The sequence below is a fragment of the Diadema antillarum genome, unplaced genomic scaffold (genome assembly GCF_040938485.1).
Source record: "Diadema antillarum isolate AM-2024a unplaced genomic scaffold, OU_Dant_1.0 seq00001951_RagTag, whole genome shotgun sequence".
Taxonomy (NCBI): domain Eukaryota; kingdom Metazoa; phylum Echinodermata; class Echinoidea; order Diadematoida; family Diadematidae; genus Diadema; species Diadema antillarum.
This window is the reverse complement of record NW_027272611.1, coordinates 24,961-39,851: the sequence shown is the minus strand read 5'-3', so window position 1 is coordinate 39,851 and position 14,891 is coordinate 24,961. Positions and strand designations below refer to the sequence as shown.

Below are 14,891 nucleotides of genomic sequence, written 5' to 3'. Positions count from 1 at the left end.
TGGCTTGTAAGTAATTAAACCCTCATCAGAGAATGATACAACAAACAGCAAATATCATAGGCAGATATAAAAGGAAGAGAGAAAAGAAAATTGATATCTGGAAGAATAAATGGGTAGGGGGGTATAGATGGGTAGATAGCTTTGATAGAGCTTAGATGGATAGAGGAAAGAAATAAAGCAACAGGTCGCTGAGTGAATAGGGAGAAAGGTGAGAGGTATGAATTGTGGAGGCAACAAATTGATATTTATGTAGTTAGGGAAGTAGAAAGGTATTGAAAGACAGAAAGACAGATTTATTCAAGTCTCAAAATTATGGGATTAGTAGCTTTCTACCTACAGTGACAAAGAAGGAAACATGTGTCCAGATATATGAGGATATTACTGGTTTTCCCTCTTCTACATGTTGAAAAGAAGCCAGTGAGCTCATTTACAGGCAATAAAAGCTGATGCGGCATTGTCAAATTAGGAAAGTCTTGAAATTCCAGAGGGTGGAAAGCGATGTACATTCTTTCCTTTTCACCCTCTGATTGTAAAACTACTGTTAACAATCAGGATTGCTATGCCATATCAGTGCTTCTTGATGCACTGTTAACGTGAACTTTATGAGTTGCCCCTGTGCCAGGTGCGTGAGTGGAGAGATGTGGTGCAGATGTAAAAATGCTGCAAACACCTGTCGCCATGGTTTTCTCTCTAGTGGGCATAAACACTTTTGTTGTTTTTTAAAGGTGGAATGCTGATTATGATCAAATGGTGGCATGCATGCTGGTTTGTTACTGAAGTCCTCAGGACTAACAGTTTTCTTTTGGTGGGTCAAAATTTCATCACAGCTGAACAGAAAAGGCCCCAGAAAGGGCCCCATTTCATAAAAGATGTTAGAATAGCAACTCCTGCTGGAATGGAAACTTCCAATTGCAACAGCCAATCAGGAAGCTGGATTCTTGTCGTTAATGTGACAGTTGGCATTCCAGTGAGAGTTGCTTATCAGCTTTTCATGAAATGGGGCCCAGGATTGCACCTGTGTTTCCACATGTTGACTGGTATTCACCAAATGTTTATTGCTGGATATTAGTCATGATGGTGAAAAAAGTGATTATAACTGTAAACAGGGATGTGTTACAGAGATGGAGTGGCAACTCGTCATAATTCATGCAAACACATGTTTGGGTTCAAGGCATTACAATGGGATGTCTAGCATTCCACTACACTTTGATGTCATGCTCGGCACCGCTCTTGTTGCAAGACGAAGTTCATAGACGAAGAACGCATTTCACCTTTCGTTGCATTACAAGCTTTATTTCACCGTAAAATTTCAAATAAAATACTTGAATTGATTTAGAATAGTTTAGGAGAGAATACCATGTCATAAACATGTATTTCTAGTTTTTTCGTAATGCGCAAATCGAAATGAAATGAAAATTAGGCCCTCTTAAAAACCTAATATTTTGCTATAATGCGCACATTTGCGCATGTTAGTTTTCTATCTTTTAATCTGGGATATTTTGATCTTTCAAATAAAGTACTCCAGCATGCTTTTAAACTATTTGCTGTTAAAATTGTTAGTTTTACACTGCATTTTGATTCGCTGCTCCAATTCAAGGTACACAAATTCATTGTTGCCATCACATTGAAAGAGAGAGCGAATTGCAGTAGGGGCAAGTATTTCTTGATGTGAGAGCGCTAGTCCCGATTATTGATGCTCTCTGTTGTCAAAGCACATGGGTAACAACTTCTCGGCGGTGCCGCGCATGACTTCAAAGGAGAGCAGTAGTTGTCTCTCCTTCTCTAACACCTCCCTGCTGTAAACCAAGTTCTCTGTGTGGTAAAGGGCTTGTTGAAGTTATTCCATATTCTTTCCCTTTCTTTGTCTGTCCCTTTTTCTCTCTATTCTTTGTACTGTATATCTTCTTCTCTATTATATATTGCTTTATTTCTTCTTGTATTTTTTTATTCTTTTTCATGTTTGTGTTACCTTCCATCATTATGGAATCCTTTTTTCCCCTCTATTGCATCACCTCTAATGGCCACCTCCTATGTCTTTTATGATGAAACATATTTTTTTTTTTGCACTGTACCAATGTAACATCCATCAAACATCAACCCCCTCCCCCTCCCCCACCATCTCCCCTCCCCATGACTTATCAAACAGAGGGCTCCCCCACAGATCCCCTGGGCGCCACCACGGAACCCATCCCCACCGAGACCATCGTGGCCAGCCAGCGGCGCGGGACGTCCAGCGACCTGCTGAAGGACGGCCTGTCGGACGCGCCGCCGGTCAGCGACGCCATGCACGAGGTGGCGGAGAAGATGACCAGCGTCAAGCCCACCATGTGGCTGGGGGCTCAAAATGGAAAGTAAGCTGGAGTAAATGACCTTCTTCATGTTTTGTTTGTGTGTATTAATGATGTACACATTGCCAGCAAAGAGGAAAGTCTTTGTTCCTAGTTTCTAGGCTATTCACAACATTTTAAGCTTGTTAATGTTACATTAGTGAGACTTTCATCAACTTTGAAATAATCACTCTGATATCATAGTGAATGAATGGATACTAGTTTGATGCACATAGCAACAAACTGACAAACCTGACCATCTTGTTCAGCAATAATCGTCTTGTAATAGGCTCTTGTCTCACCAAATGTTCCTAAACACAATGACATCTCAAGTGAGTCTTCTTTGAGTCTGTCTTTTTCGTTTTCAAACACCATGAAGTGTTAAGCTCTTGTAAGGAGAAACTGCAGAATAGGCCATCCTCACAAAAAAAAAAGAGAGAAACTAGAAAAGCACTCGGAGAGCACATACAGTGTGCCAAGTAGCTAATTTCCATTCATACACGTATGCTGAAAATTACCCAAACTCCAAAATTAGTGATATTTAAAAGCAAGAAGCCTTGTGTTAGTAATACTTCATCAGCTTCCTGCTTGGCATGGTGCCTCAAGCAGAGGGCATGCTTTAGTGCGCATACGCAAACCTTAAATATGCTCATCTTGAACTCCCAAGTTCATTGACCTTTTTTGCCAAATGGTACAAAATCCTTCAAAAATTCATAAAAATTCCCGTATCACCACCAAGATTTAATGATCTGTTCCTTGTGTCATTATGAACTTTTCCTGCAAGTTTCCTCCAAATCTGTTCACAACTTTTGAATTATTTTGCACACAGACAAACAAACAAATGCCGGCAAAAACATAACTTTGGTGGAGGATTAATATCGTAAGATATACTCTAATGGACTAATGCAGGTAGTTTCAGACACTTTCAAACCACTTTGCTGATGATTAGTTACTACTGCATGAAAACAGATTTGTAAAGTGAAAGTAGTTCCCTGAGCTTGACCATTGTTGAAACTGCCATGACTCTATTCTTTACGGTTCATATCTCCTTTCATCTCACCCAAGTCTCTACGTCCACTCAGCCGTGTCCCAGTGGAGGAGGTGTCTTCACGCCATCAAACTAAAGGACGCCATCTTTGCCATTGTGTAAGTGTCGAGATCCTGTCCTCGCAGGGGACTTTTATCCATTCCAATTTTCAATTACTGTCCTGGAGGAGACAAAACTTTCAAACATTTCTTTTCACTTTTCTGCTTCTATTCACATCAACTAATTTTCAGTGACGCAACATTTGTGCCTGGGACAATTGCTTTGTTGTTATTTTCTCCGAGGACATAGGGTTGGGGTTAGGGTTGTAATAGGGTTTTAGGTTTAGTTTGATGTGACGATTAGGGTTAGGGTTATGTTTATAGTTAGAATTTATGTTTGGCTTAGCGTGCAGATATTTCATGGGAGCAATTGTCACAGGAGCAAATGTCATGGAACCTCATTTTCAGGGTGGACTTCCCCTTTTTAAGATTACATCTTATTTCATGTTGTAAAGCCTGCCAACCCATCGCCTCTGTCACGTGGCACTTGTTCATTGATTCAATATTAGAAGCATCCAGTTCATGAAAGCAGTGCATTAACATGAAAAACTGTGCTGTGATATTACTGAACAATACTGATTATGTGGAAAGTGTGTTTGCTAGCATCCATTATCGATTGGAGAGAAAAAGAAATGTCAGATTCATCTTTTTAGATTCATCTTTTATTGGTCTGTGATGGGACATAGAAATTTTGTTTCCATTGACATTTGTATAATAATCCTGTCCAATGTCTCCTACATTCAAGACGAGATTGATACTTGTTTCGTGCAAATGATAAGATTTGATTTGTTTCTACTTCTCTTCACTCCGGCAGACACATCAAGGGCCGTGTGCTAGCAGCCCTGGCTGATGGCACAGTCGCAGTCTTCCACCGATCTGCTGGTGAGTGCGTGTGTACATACTGCTGTGTGAACCTCTTGGTAGCTTATTTTTACCTCCGCCAAGGGAGGAGTATATGTTTTCGTTAGCGTTGGTTTGTTAGTTTGTTTGTTTGTTGGTTTGTCCATGTGCAAAATAACTCAAAAAGTACTTAACGGATTTGGATGAAACTTACAGGAAAGGTTGAAAATGAGACAAGTAACAAACGATGAAATTTTGGTGGTGATCCGAGAATTTTTTGGGAATTTATGGAGGATTTTTTATATTTTGGCAGGTAGGGTCAATGAACGTGGGAGTTCAGGCTGCGCATATTTGAGGTTTGCATGCGCGCTCTAAAGTGCGTGCTCTAGTTTCTGCCAGGGTGAGGCACGCCGCGCAGCTGGAAGTTTATGACGTAACAAAACGTTTCTATATTGGGAAATCGGGCGACTTTCAGCATACAATGCTATAAGTACGTATGGGTGCAAATCACTGATCTCTATGGAAAAACAAGATAAGTGGTGGAAATGAGCTGCATGCTTGGCGGAGGTCTGCGCTCTTCGAGTGCTTTTCTAGTTCTTTACTGGTATTTGTTCACAAGTTTTTGCCAGGACATGGGTAAGGAATCTTTCTATCTCCCTCTCTTATCTGCCTTTTCTGTGTACTGTAAGCTCTTATATATGTATATAGTACAGTTTTGACCATGTTGGGGAAATAATCAAAAAAGTATACGGAAGCATCATATACCCATGCATAGCAGGATCACTATCTGTCCTGGAATGAGTAGGGTGCTAAGCAGCCTAGTCTCAATGACACATCGGCAAATATATCAGTTGCCTGAACATAGGCAGGAAAAGCTGTCATGTGGGGAGAATAGAAAACTGGCAAGTCTTTGGATCAAATCAATTTTAGAGACATCACTTTATAGGCCAGTGCTTCTCAACTTTATTTTCTAACCTGAAACCTACTTTGGCTCCTGCAGTTTTTTTGAGGCTGAGTTAGATCTAATACGAAGACCACGTTGCTGCCCTCCGGTTGAGAAGCACTGACTTAGGCAGACTTGATTCCTGTAGAAACAATTTCTGTAACTCTCTTGTCGCACTGCTATTGCTGATTACAAAGTATAGCAAGTGTTGATATTCAGAATGCTGTCACATCATGTATTACATTCGGTCATTGTCTGAGATTCAAACAAGTATCTGTCGGTCTTTGTCACTCCATTGAAGATGGCCAGTGGGACATGAACAACTACCATGTACTGGACCTGGGCCGACCACAGAACTCAATCCGCTGCATGGTGGTGGTCCTGGACCGGGTCTGGTGCGGACTCAGGAATAAGATCCACGTCATCCACCCGCAGACCCTCAAAGTGGAGGTCAGTTTTATTCTGTGACAAGATTATAGCCAAGTTGTGAAAGTCTCAGATAATATCTCTTGGTAAAGCAAACATGGAAATGAGAAGTAGTTTCCTCATCTAAAAAATATTGACATCTGCTGGCTTGACAGTTTTGTTTTGTTTGTTTTTTTACTATGTTTTGTTTTAGCTCCCCACCCCCTCAAAAAACAAAAACAAAACAAAACAAAACAAAATTTCTGATCTGCCCAGGGAATGATCTCATTTTTTTTTTTCTGTAGGACTTAAAGGGTGTGTACAGTTCTGGTCGAGATGAGGATTTAGCTTTTAACGTTTTGCGAGATATTCAGATATATCTGATATAGATATATCTAAGGGATATCAAAAGTTTATTCGATGAAAATTGTTTTGAAATGGCTGAGATATCCAAAAACAAGGTGAAACAAAGAGATCCTAATAAAGTTGTGGCATGTCGCCTTTTATTATTAGCACTTTTTGGATATCAGCCATTTGAAAACCAATTTTCATCAAATAAATGTTGAATCCTTCTTAAAATTACATGCTCTTTCATATTTCATAAGAGCTTTTCATTATCTCACTTAGGAATGTTCAAAACATGAATCCCTACTTCAACCAGTACTGTACAGCCCCTTTAAGCCTGAGAGAAGACAGAACAATTAATTCATAGAATACATTTTCATAGCAAGTTCTTGTCATCTCTCATCAGTGGTTTGAACCCTGGCAGACAAAATAAAGTTGATTGTTTGCTGTGATCCCAACAAATTAGTGGGTGACTTGGTTCCATGACATTTGCTCCTGGGACAATTGCTCCCATGATACATGTGCACACTAAGCCAAGCATAAATTCTACCCACAAACATTACCCCAACCGTAATCCTAATCTCACATCAAACTAAACCAAAAACCCAAACACAACCCTAACCCTAACTCTAAGTCCCTGCGGAAAATAAGACTGGAGCAATTATCACAGGAGGAAATGTCGTGTCTTTGTGTGAATTATCCCATTGTGCAAGCCGGTATTTCTGTTGTCCTACTATCCCCTCACCCCCAGATCTCATTATCTTGATTTAAGAAAGATTTTTATTGATTTATTTGATTAATACTTGGCCCAGATATGCTACATGAAGTGTGTATGTGTTGATTATATTTTGGGTAAAGTTTCTTCAGGTAAAAGGTCGAAAGGTCACTGAACTTGAGCACACAACAAAAATGTCTTCTTCCCACAGCTTCAAGTAGAAAAAGCCAAGTGAAATGGACATGTGGTAGGAAGTACAGAAATTAATGAGGAAGTACTTGTGCACGCCTATGGGTCAAAGGTCAATTCCCAAGATGAAAGGTCATGATCAATGAACTTTATTTAGATGTACTTGATAGTGGCCATGCTTTTGGCTGAGTAAAGAGAAGGCATAAAATGGTGGAGATATCCCTGTCAACTCTGCACAGCTGTCAAATTGCTGAGGTTTTATTCAAATCTCTAAATTTGATCATGTGGATCAATTTTTTTTTTTGTGGCCAGAAATCCTTTGATGCCCACCCACGCAAGGAGAGTCAAGTGCGCCTGCTGGCCTGGCAAGGTGACGGGGTCTGGGTGTCCATCCGACTGGACAGCACCCTGCGCCTCTACCACGCACACACACACCAGCACCTACAGGACGTTGACATCGAGCCATACGTCAGCAAGATGCTGGGTGAGTCTAAACAGCACCCTCTGGTGGCAGAGAAACAAAACTGGGGGTTGCTCGCGAAGGATTTTTGTGTTCCCAGTCAAACATAGAATGAATGCAGATGCACTGTTGAGTCTTATACTTTACAGCTGTAATATTCAGGAACTGTATAAGCCATGGCGACAGAAGTGCCAAAGTGTTCATTTAGAATTACTGAAGTGGAAGGATTTCTTTATTTTATCACAGGAGGATAATCATCTCAATTTTGTGTTAAGAGCAGTGACAAATAGGGAATCTGAAACTATGCTGATATTTCATTTCATATTCAAGAAGAGATAGCTTTGTCATGCCAGGATTCCCAGTCCATCGGGGAAATCAGGGAAAAATTATTTTACTTTTGGCAATCAGGGAAAAGTCAGGGAATTTTGATTGGCCCGAAAATTGAAAGTAGTCAGTCAGACTCTGTTATTACCTCCGCCAAGGGGGGAGGTTATGTTTTCGTTACCATTGGTTTGTTTGTTAGTTGGTTCGTTCGTTCGTTTGTCCGTGTGCAAAATAACTAAAAAAGTAGTGAACGGATTGTGATGAAACTTGCAGGAAAGGTTAAGAATGACACAAGTAAGAAACGATTAACTTTTGGTAGTGATCCGAGAATTTTGGGGGAATTTATGAAGGATTTTTGATATTTTGGCAGGTAGGGTCAATGAACTAGGGAGTTCAGGCTGCGCGTATTTGAGGTTTGCATGCGCGCACTATGAAAGCGCGTGCTCTAGTTTCTGCTAGGGCGAGGCGCGCTGTGCAGCTGAGGGTTTATGACGTAACAAAGGCTTCTATATTGGTAAATCAGGCGGCTTTCATCACACAATGCAGTACGTATGGGTGGAAATTGCTAATCTCAAACAAGATCAGTGCGGGTGGAAATGGGTTGCATGCTTGGCGGAGGTCTGCGCTTTCAGAGTGCTTTTCTAGTATTTTGTTGCAACAACATCCATTGGATGACTGGGAATGGAAATGAGTTGAAATAATTATCATGGAGTTTTGAGACTTCATCAGGGAAAAATCAAAGAATTTTTGTTTTCTTGAAATGCTGGGAAGCCTGCAAGCATAACAAAACACAATTGTATAAAATGTGTTATTTCTATTAACATTATCAAGTCAGTAGTAATCTTCATGTTATCAGTGTTGTCAGGACTATCAATGTCTGTCTAGCAACCCTTACAGAGTTTCGAAGAGGCGATGTTGAAATATTCACAAAATGATTCATTAACTAGAACTTACGATGTGAGATCGTCTGTATTATGTCGCTGCCAACCTACCCAGGGACCGGGAAGCTGGGATTCTCCTTCGTCCGCATCACGTCAGTCATGATGGCATGCAACAGGTTGTGGGTCGGAACGGGAAACGGTGTCATCATTTCAATACCGCTCACAGAGAGTAAGTACATAGGGGTTGGGGGGGGGGGGGGGGGAATGGATCACTGTTGAAACCACCAAAACTTCCTGGATATCGGGAGTTACAGTGTGGCTCCAATCCATATCCAGCTTATACGGAATAAAGTCTGATATCTTTTTTTTCTTTATCCTCTTTCGAGGGACTTCATTTCATTTCATATATTTAAAATTTCACAAACATGCAGAGAGAAACATATAGAAACATAATGAATAGATGTATAAACAGTTATTTGTAAACATATCAACACATGATTTTGACTCCTTTCTTAATGGAAGTATACTTGAAGTATTTCCTGTATACATGAAAAAAAAGATTATTCATGAGTGTGACATCACCTATTTATATCACCTCAACATATTAATCTCAGCTTCCACAGTTAATCAAACTTCATTTTTTAGATTCAACTCTTGTTCTAATTCATAGTTGTTGTTGTTTTGTGAAATCAAGTAACTTTTTTTTTAACCAAAAATTTCAGATTCGTAAAAGTCAGAATAATAGAGTGATTGAAGTTTCTGGAAATGGGACATTTGACAACAAGGTTATTGGAGCTTATAAGTTTGAAGTGTTTTCACAAATGAATGATATTACTCTTGTTTGTAATATTGACATTATTGATTGACAATATTACTATCATCCCTCCAATACAAACACAAAAAAAACCCAAGCAAACAAACATACAGTTGTGACTATTATTCTGATTATAGTGATGCAATCAAGATGATTTAATGCAAAGGATGCTAGAGTTCTCTTTGATTTCATGTCAAGAAAGGGCAAATTCCTTGAAAGATTTGTGTACAAGAGATCAGGAGACATGTGTGGTGATGTGATCATCAGCTTACTGCAAACCAGAAATATTCACAGCATAAAATTTTCACAAATTGACGCCGAGTGCCATTTTCGGGCATGCAAATATTTGGGAATTGCCACTGGCATTCAATTCATATAGTGTAAACAAGAACTTTCATGTGCATTTTAATTTTGCAAATCTGTGCTCTTGCAAAATTTGCATAATTCAATGAAAGCGAAAATTTTTGGATTTACAGTATCCAATTTTGACGCGCATGCCTCAGAATGTTGCATCCTCGCTGAAATGCTGTCTAAGGACGTGAGGTAATGCACCCTGTACAAATGTGTATGTAGATTTGATTCCATTTGATGTTACAATAAGTTTTAAACCACTAAGAGGACAATGGTGTGATGAAGATGTGTAATGCAAAAACAACTGTCATAAATTATTTTCAGGCAAGAAACCGACCTCTACAGGGGGCACTCGACCGGGAGGGGTGATCCGTGTCTACACCGACAACAAAACGGACAGTGTGAGGGCGGGCAGCATTATTCCCTACTGCAGCATCACCCAGGCCCAGCTCTCGTTCCACGGCCACCGCGACGCCGTCAAATTCTTTGTGTCTGTCCCAGGTAATCCCAGTAAGTTGGTTTGCGTGGACGGTGAGAATTAACCACACCCTTTCCTACACTTTTTACGTTTACACCTCAATTTATCGTTACATTGCTCCCCTTGTTTGGATTTTTCTTTATATTCTTTTTTCGGTGCTCTTGGTTCCTCTGTGCTTCCAATTCTGTTCTGGTTTCTGTTGCTGTATTTTTTTTAGTTGAAGACTTCTGTCCCTGCTGTATAATTTTTTGCACTTTATTTGCTCTCTGCGCAGAAACTTCCTGCCAAATGTCCTATACATATTTAATGTCCACTGACCACAATTATACACCCCTCTATGTTTTTTCCCCCTGCCTAAGGTTGAGGTGGGCATCTTACTTCTGGGAATATCTTACCTATTGCTTATCACATGACCCACGCTGTATTCTCCCTTACAGTCACCCTTTGGCTTGAACATAGAAAAGACAGAAGATAAGAGACAAATGAAAATAACCCCAAACTAAAAACTGACTGCGTGCAAGATTAGCATGCCACCTATTACAAGAATGGCTTTTTTTTTCTGTACAGATTTGATTTTATATTCCATAAAACACACATATCACAGGAAATACTGATTTCAATAAAATTGATATGTGCACACACACACACACACATTGCTAAGTGAGCAGCCATACCTCCAGTAAAACAGCTCTTTGGTTTTGGACCTGTACCACATCATTTTGCTTTGTTTGCTTTTGTTTGCTTTTTATATGCAGATTTGCGTGCTTGCCAATTGAATTTTGCTCCCCACCCCCAACCCTACCCCCACCCCATATCTGTTCTGCACACTCACCAGAACACGCAAACGAACTTGAAATCTGACTTCAGTAACAGTTAATATCATTATGTCCACATGGAGTTGGTTTAAAAATGTTTTGGCTATTAATATGATGTTAAATTGGATGGATGTGATCGCAATTGAAATCTGTGAGTTTCATTGCATAGAGCAGGTACTGATATCAATAATAATTTTTTTTTTTTTTTGGGGGGGGGGGGCTTTTCAAGAAGTGTATTGTAAAGTTAACAAAACTTCACAATTTCATAACTTTCTTAATTTTTATTTGATTTTGATCAAATTTTCACTGTTGTGCTTATAGCATTCTTCTCTTTGTTATGAGACTAACTTTTAACTGGTCCAGAATTTCCCTTTAAGAGTTTAATGAAACAAAAACAAACAAACAAACAAACAAACAAAAGGTCCCACACTTCAAGGAGACGTAGGCCATTTTTGCAGTGAATTTGATTAGGGCTCCAAGCACAAACATTCCTCTCTGTCTTGTGTGTTCATCATCATCGTCTTTCATTTTGGGCAATTCAGCTTCATGTTCAATTTGACTGCAAATGGGTACAGTTAAACTCAAACATACGGAATGGTAGAAGTCTGATTAAATTTGGACAGAAAATTAGGATTCGTGGTTTCACGTTGAAAGCGAGAGATGATAAAGCAGAGGGGTGAAGATGTGAGATTTTCACTATTGAAATGTCCAAGTTTGAAATGAAACCCGTTACCTATAAGAATATCCTGTATCCTTCACATCAAATTATCGCATTGTTGTCAGAATCTAGCAACAATGATTTTTTTTTCAGGTGGTTTGGTTGAAGGTGCTAATATATCAACCAAAAACCATGCTTTTTGTACTCTTTTTTTTTTTGGGGGGGGAGCATAAACCTGTGGTAGTGTTGTGAGGTTTTGACTGCATTGACTCGTGTAATATGCGCATGTTGCAGTCAACATCATAATTTTGTGAGAAATTGTGAAATTCTAAAATTTTATAACTTTGCCTTTTTAGGTGCAGTTTTGATGAAACTTCTACCATTTCATTTGTTTGGATTTACATCGTTTATTACATTCCAATAAGAACATGATATGGAATGACACTTGTAATTTTCCATGATGTTCTTTGGTATAGCCAGCTCTCAGCTAGTAGATATTGTTCTCATCATCAGTAGCCTATGCCCTCATGGTAGATGGCACTGTCATAAAAGAATTAGAGATTATTAGGCAATGGTTTCGATGGAAACTGTCTGAGCTATTGATCAGCCGTCAACCAGACTTCATGAAGAGACTTATGGTTGAAATTATGTCTTACTATCGGTGACAATGCCATCGTTGAGATTTAGACAATATTTTAGAAAAATGTGCCAAGGGTCAAAATAGAGGCTGCCTATTTATTGAAGAACTTTGTAGAAAATGCCTAGAAATTCACACAGAGATAAAGAAAGAATCTCTCACATTTATTATACATATGATTATCCTTAATTCAACACTGTTTTAATAGTGATGATATAACTAGCAAGACCTCTTGAATAACCAAGGTGCTATAAACTGTGCAGCAGTTTCATTGTATGTATCATGTATAAGCAAATATTTCACATAGTACTTCTCAAAAACAAAATCAGTGGTAACGAATTGTCTCTCATAGAATGAATAAAAAGATACTAATAGTTTCCTACGAGGATTTAAAGCTTGCTCTATCACTTATAATAGGTTGAATTGCTCTCAGAACTTCCTATTCAATCTTCATGTAGAGCTATCCATGCATTTGATAGTGAAGTCCATCTGAATTGAGGAGTAGTATTGTAAAACCAGAAACATTTGTGGCACGAAAGTGTCACATATCAGAACTGGCATTCAATGCATTGTGTAGACAAACGCTTTCGTGTGCATTTTACTTTTGCGAATCTTGGCTCCTCATGAAATTTGCGAAAGGTTTAGGCAACAAAAATTTCTGGTTTTACAGTACTCTAACTCATGCAAGATTCACATAAATTTAATTCTCTTTTGTCTGTTATGAAATGACATTGAGTCCACAAACGTGGTTTGCTTGCTGCCTGATTGATAGGTTCTCCGAGTGGGGTAGCAACTGGCAGCGTTGGGTCTGCCCCGCCCCCACCCAACAACGAGCAGCCACCCCCGGACAACCTGGCAACCAAGAACATGCTGGTGCTGAGTGGTGGGGAGGGGTACATCGATTTCAGACTTGGTGAGTGTCTTAACCCTAAAAGGGTTCGCTAAAAAGAATCCGCCCCCCCCCCCTCCCTCGACGTTTTGCGCTATAATTCTGTAACGCCAGAAGGTCTCATCACAAGGCTTTAGACATTCTTTGTTCAAGTCTCGCACAACTTTTTAGACCAAATTTGCAACGTCCGCGCATACTTTTGTAAAGCCAAGCCCATTTTTGTAACCCCCAAATGGGCACAATTTTGTGATTTTGTGTACATATCCTGTGGTAAACAGTGCTCTGTTATGAAACTCATAAAAGCCTGATTACTTTTTACTATTGATCACTTTGATTAATTTTATGCTAATTATGGTAGAAAAGTGTGTCATGAATCCTGTCACAGGAAGCAATATTCAATACCACTTTAGGTTGGTCCGTGAGGGGTTTGAGCATGTTGCTGCAACATGCTCAAATTCTTGTGCAACATCCCAGAAAGGTGGAGTCATGCAATGCGCAACATCCTCGAAAATTGGTGACATGTTCAAAATAAAATGTGTTCAAACATGTTTAAAAAAATATGCAAAACTTGAGAAACATCAAACTACTTAGCAAATTTGTGCACAAAACATGAGACAGAACATCAAACATACATATAAAGAGCACGACGAGAAATAAGTCGCGCAATAATGCGCGCGATGCAGGCTTGACGGAGCCCACAATTTCCGCAATATTTTCACATTCAGACCTTGCAACATGTTCAAATTTCAAGTTGTGGACCACCGTGCTACTTGTCAAAAAAAGCAATGAAGAAAACATAATGGTCACAAGTGCGACAGTACAAGATTTCGCACAGAGGTGAAAGATAGAGGCACTCTATTCAACAAGGCAAAGCCAAGTTGAATGGTGCCTCTCATCTTTCACTGAGTGCAAAATCTTGTTCCATTGCACGAGTAAAGACCATGATACTGTTTGTTTTATACAACACCTCGAACATCAATAGATGTGGTCCATACAGATTCTTGAATTTAGCACAGAAATGGCAACTATTTTCCGTGAAAGACCGTGTACGTACATACGCAAAACCGAACGGTTGAAGTTGTGTAGAAAATGAGTATCATAAGTATGCACTTGCAAGCGCACTTGTAATTGTTGAGTGCATGCGGCAAATGTTTCTTTATTGTGACATCAGAGCCGTGCAATGGAACAAAAACTTTGAGTCAGTTGTGAGTTTAACACGAGAGTCAATGAAAATTGGTGATGTCAGCCATGCGCTATCCATTTTTGCGCAAACAAAGTTGCACAGCTGACAGCCACAGCATGCGATTGTACTATTAAGTAAATGTCACATGATTGGCAATCGACCAGTTTGATAGCTACATTCTTTTTAGGTGTTGAATGATATTTCATTTTTATGCCTCCGCAACGAAGTGGCCGGAGGCATTATGTTTTCGGGTCGTCCGTCCGTCCGTCCGTCCGTCCGTCCGTCCGTCCGTACTTCCGTACGTCCGTCCGTACGTCCGTCCGTACGTCCGTCCGTCCCGTTTTGTTTTGGTCGATATCTCAAGAACCGTGTGGTGGTTTTACATCAAACTTGGTATGAGGGTATATCCTTGGGGGATAATACTTTGTGTGGATTTTAGGGTCACAGGGTTAAAGGTCAAAGGTCACAGGTCATTTTGTGAAAAAAAATTTGAAATTTCATGTTTTTCTCCATATCTCGCACATGGTTCAAGGTATCTTCATGGAACTTAG

At 39.6% G+C, this 14,891-nt stretch overlaps 1 protein-coding gene across 1 annotated transcript in view; it reads left to right on the top strand.

Moving 5' to 3' along the window:
* The window catches only part of LOC139713355 (C-Jun-amino-terminal kinase-interacting protein 4-like), a 130,599-nt gene that overhangs the window by 112,263 nt on the left and 3,445 nt on the right, over positions 1-14,891 (top strand). Inside the window, exons 20-27 of the mRNA XM_071625096.1 lie at positions 2,147-2,351; positions 3,393-3,473; positions 4,228-4,295; positions 5,498-5,646; positions 7,163-7,334; positions 8,631-8,744; positions 10,005-10,181; positions 13,041-13,181. Of these exons, the coding sequence (XP_071481197.1) occupies positions 2,147-2,351; positions 3,393-3,473; positions 4,228-4,295; positions 5,498-5,646; positions 7,163-7,334; positions 8,631-8,744; positions 10,005-10,181; positions 13,041-13,181 (1,107 nt within the window). The remainder of the gene's footprint in view (positions 1-2,146; positions 2,352-3,392; positions 3,474-4,227; positions 4,296-5,497; positions 5,647-7,162; positions 7,335-8,630; positions 8,745-10,004; positions 10,182-13,040; positions 13,182-14,891) is intronic.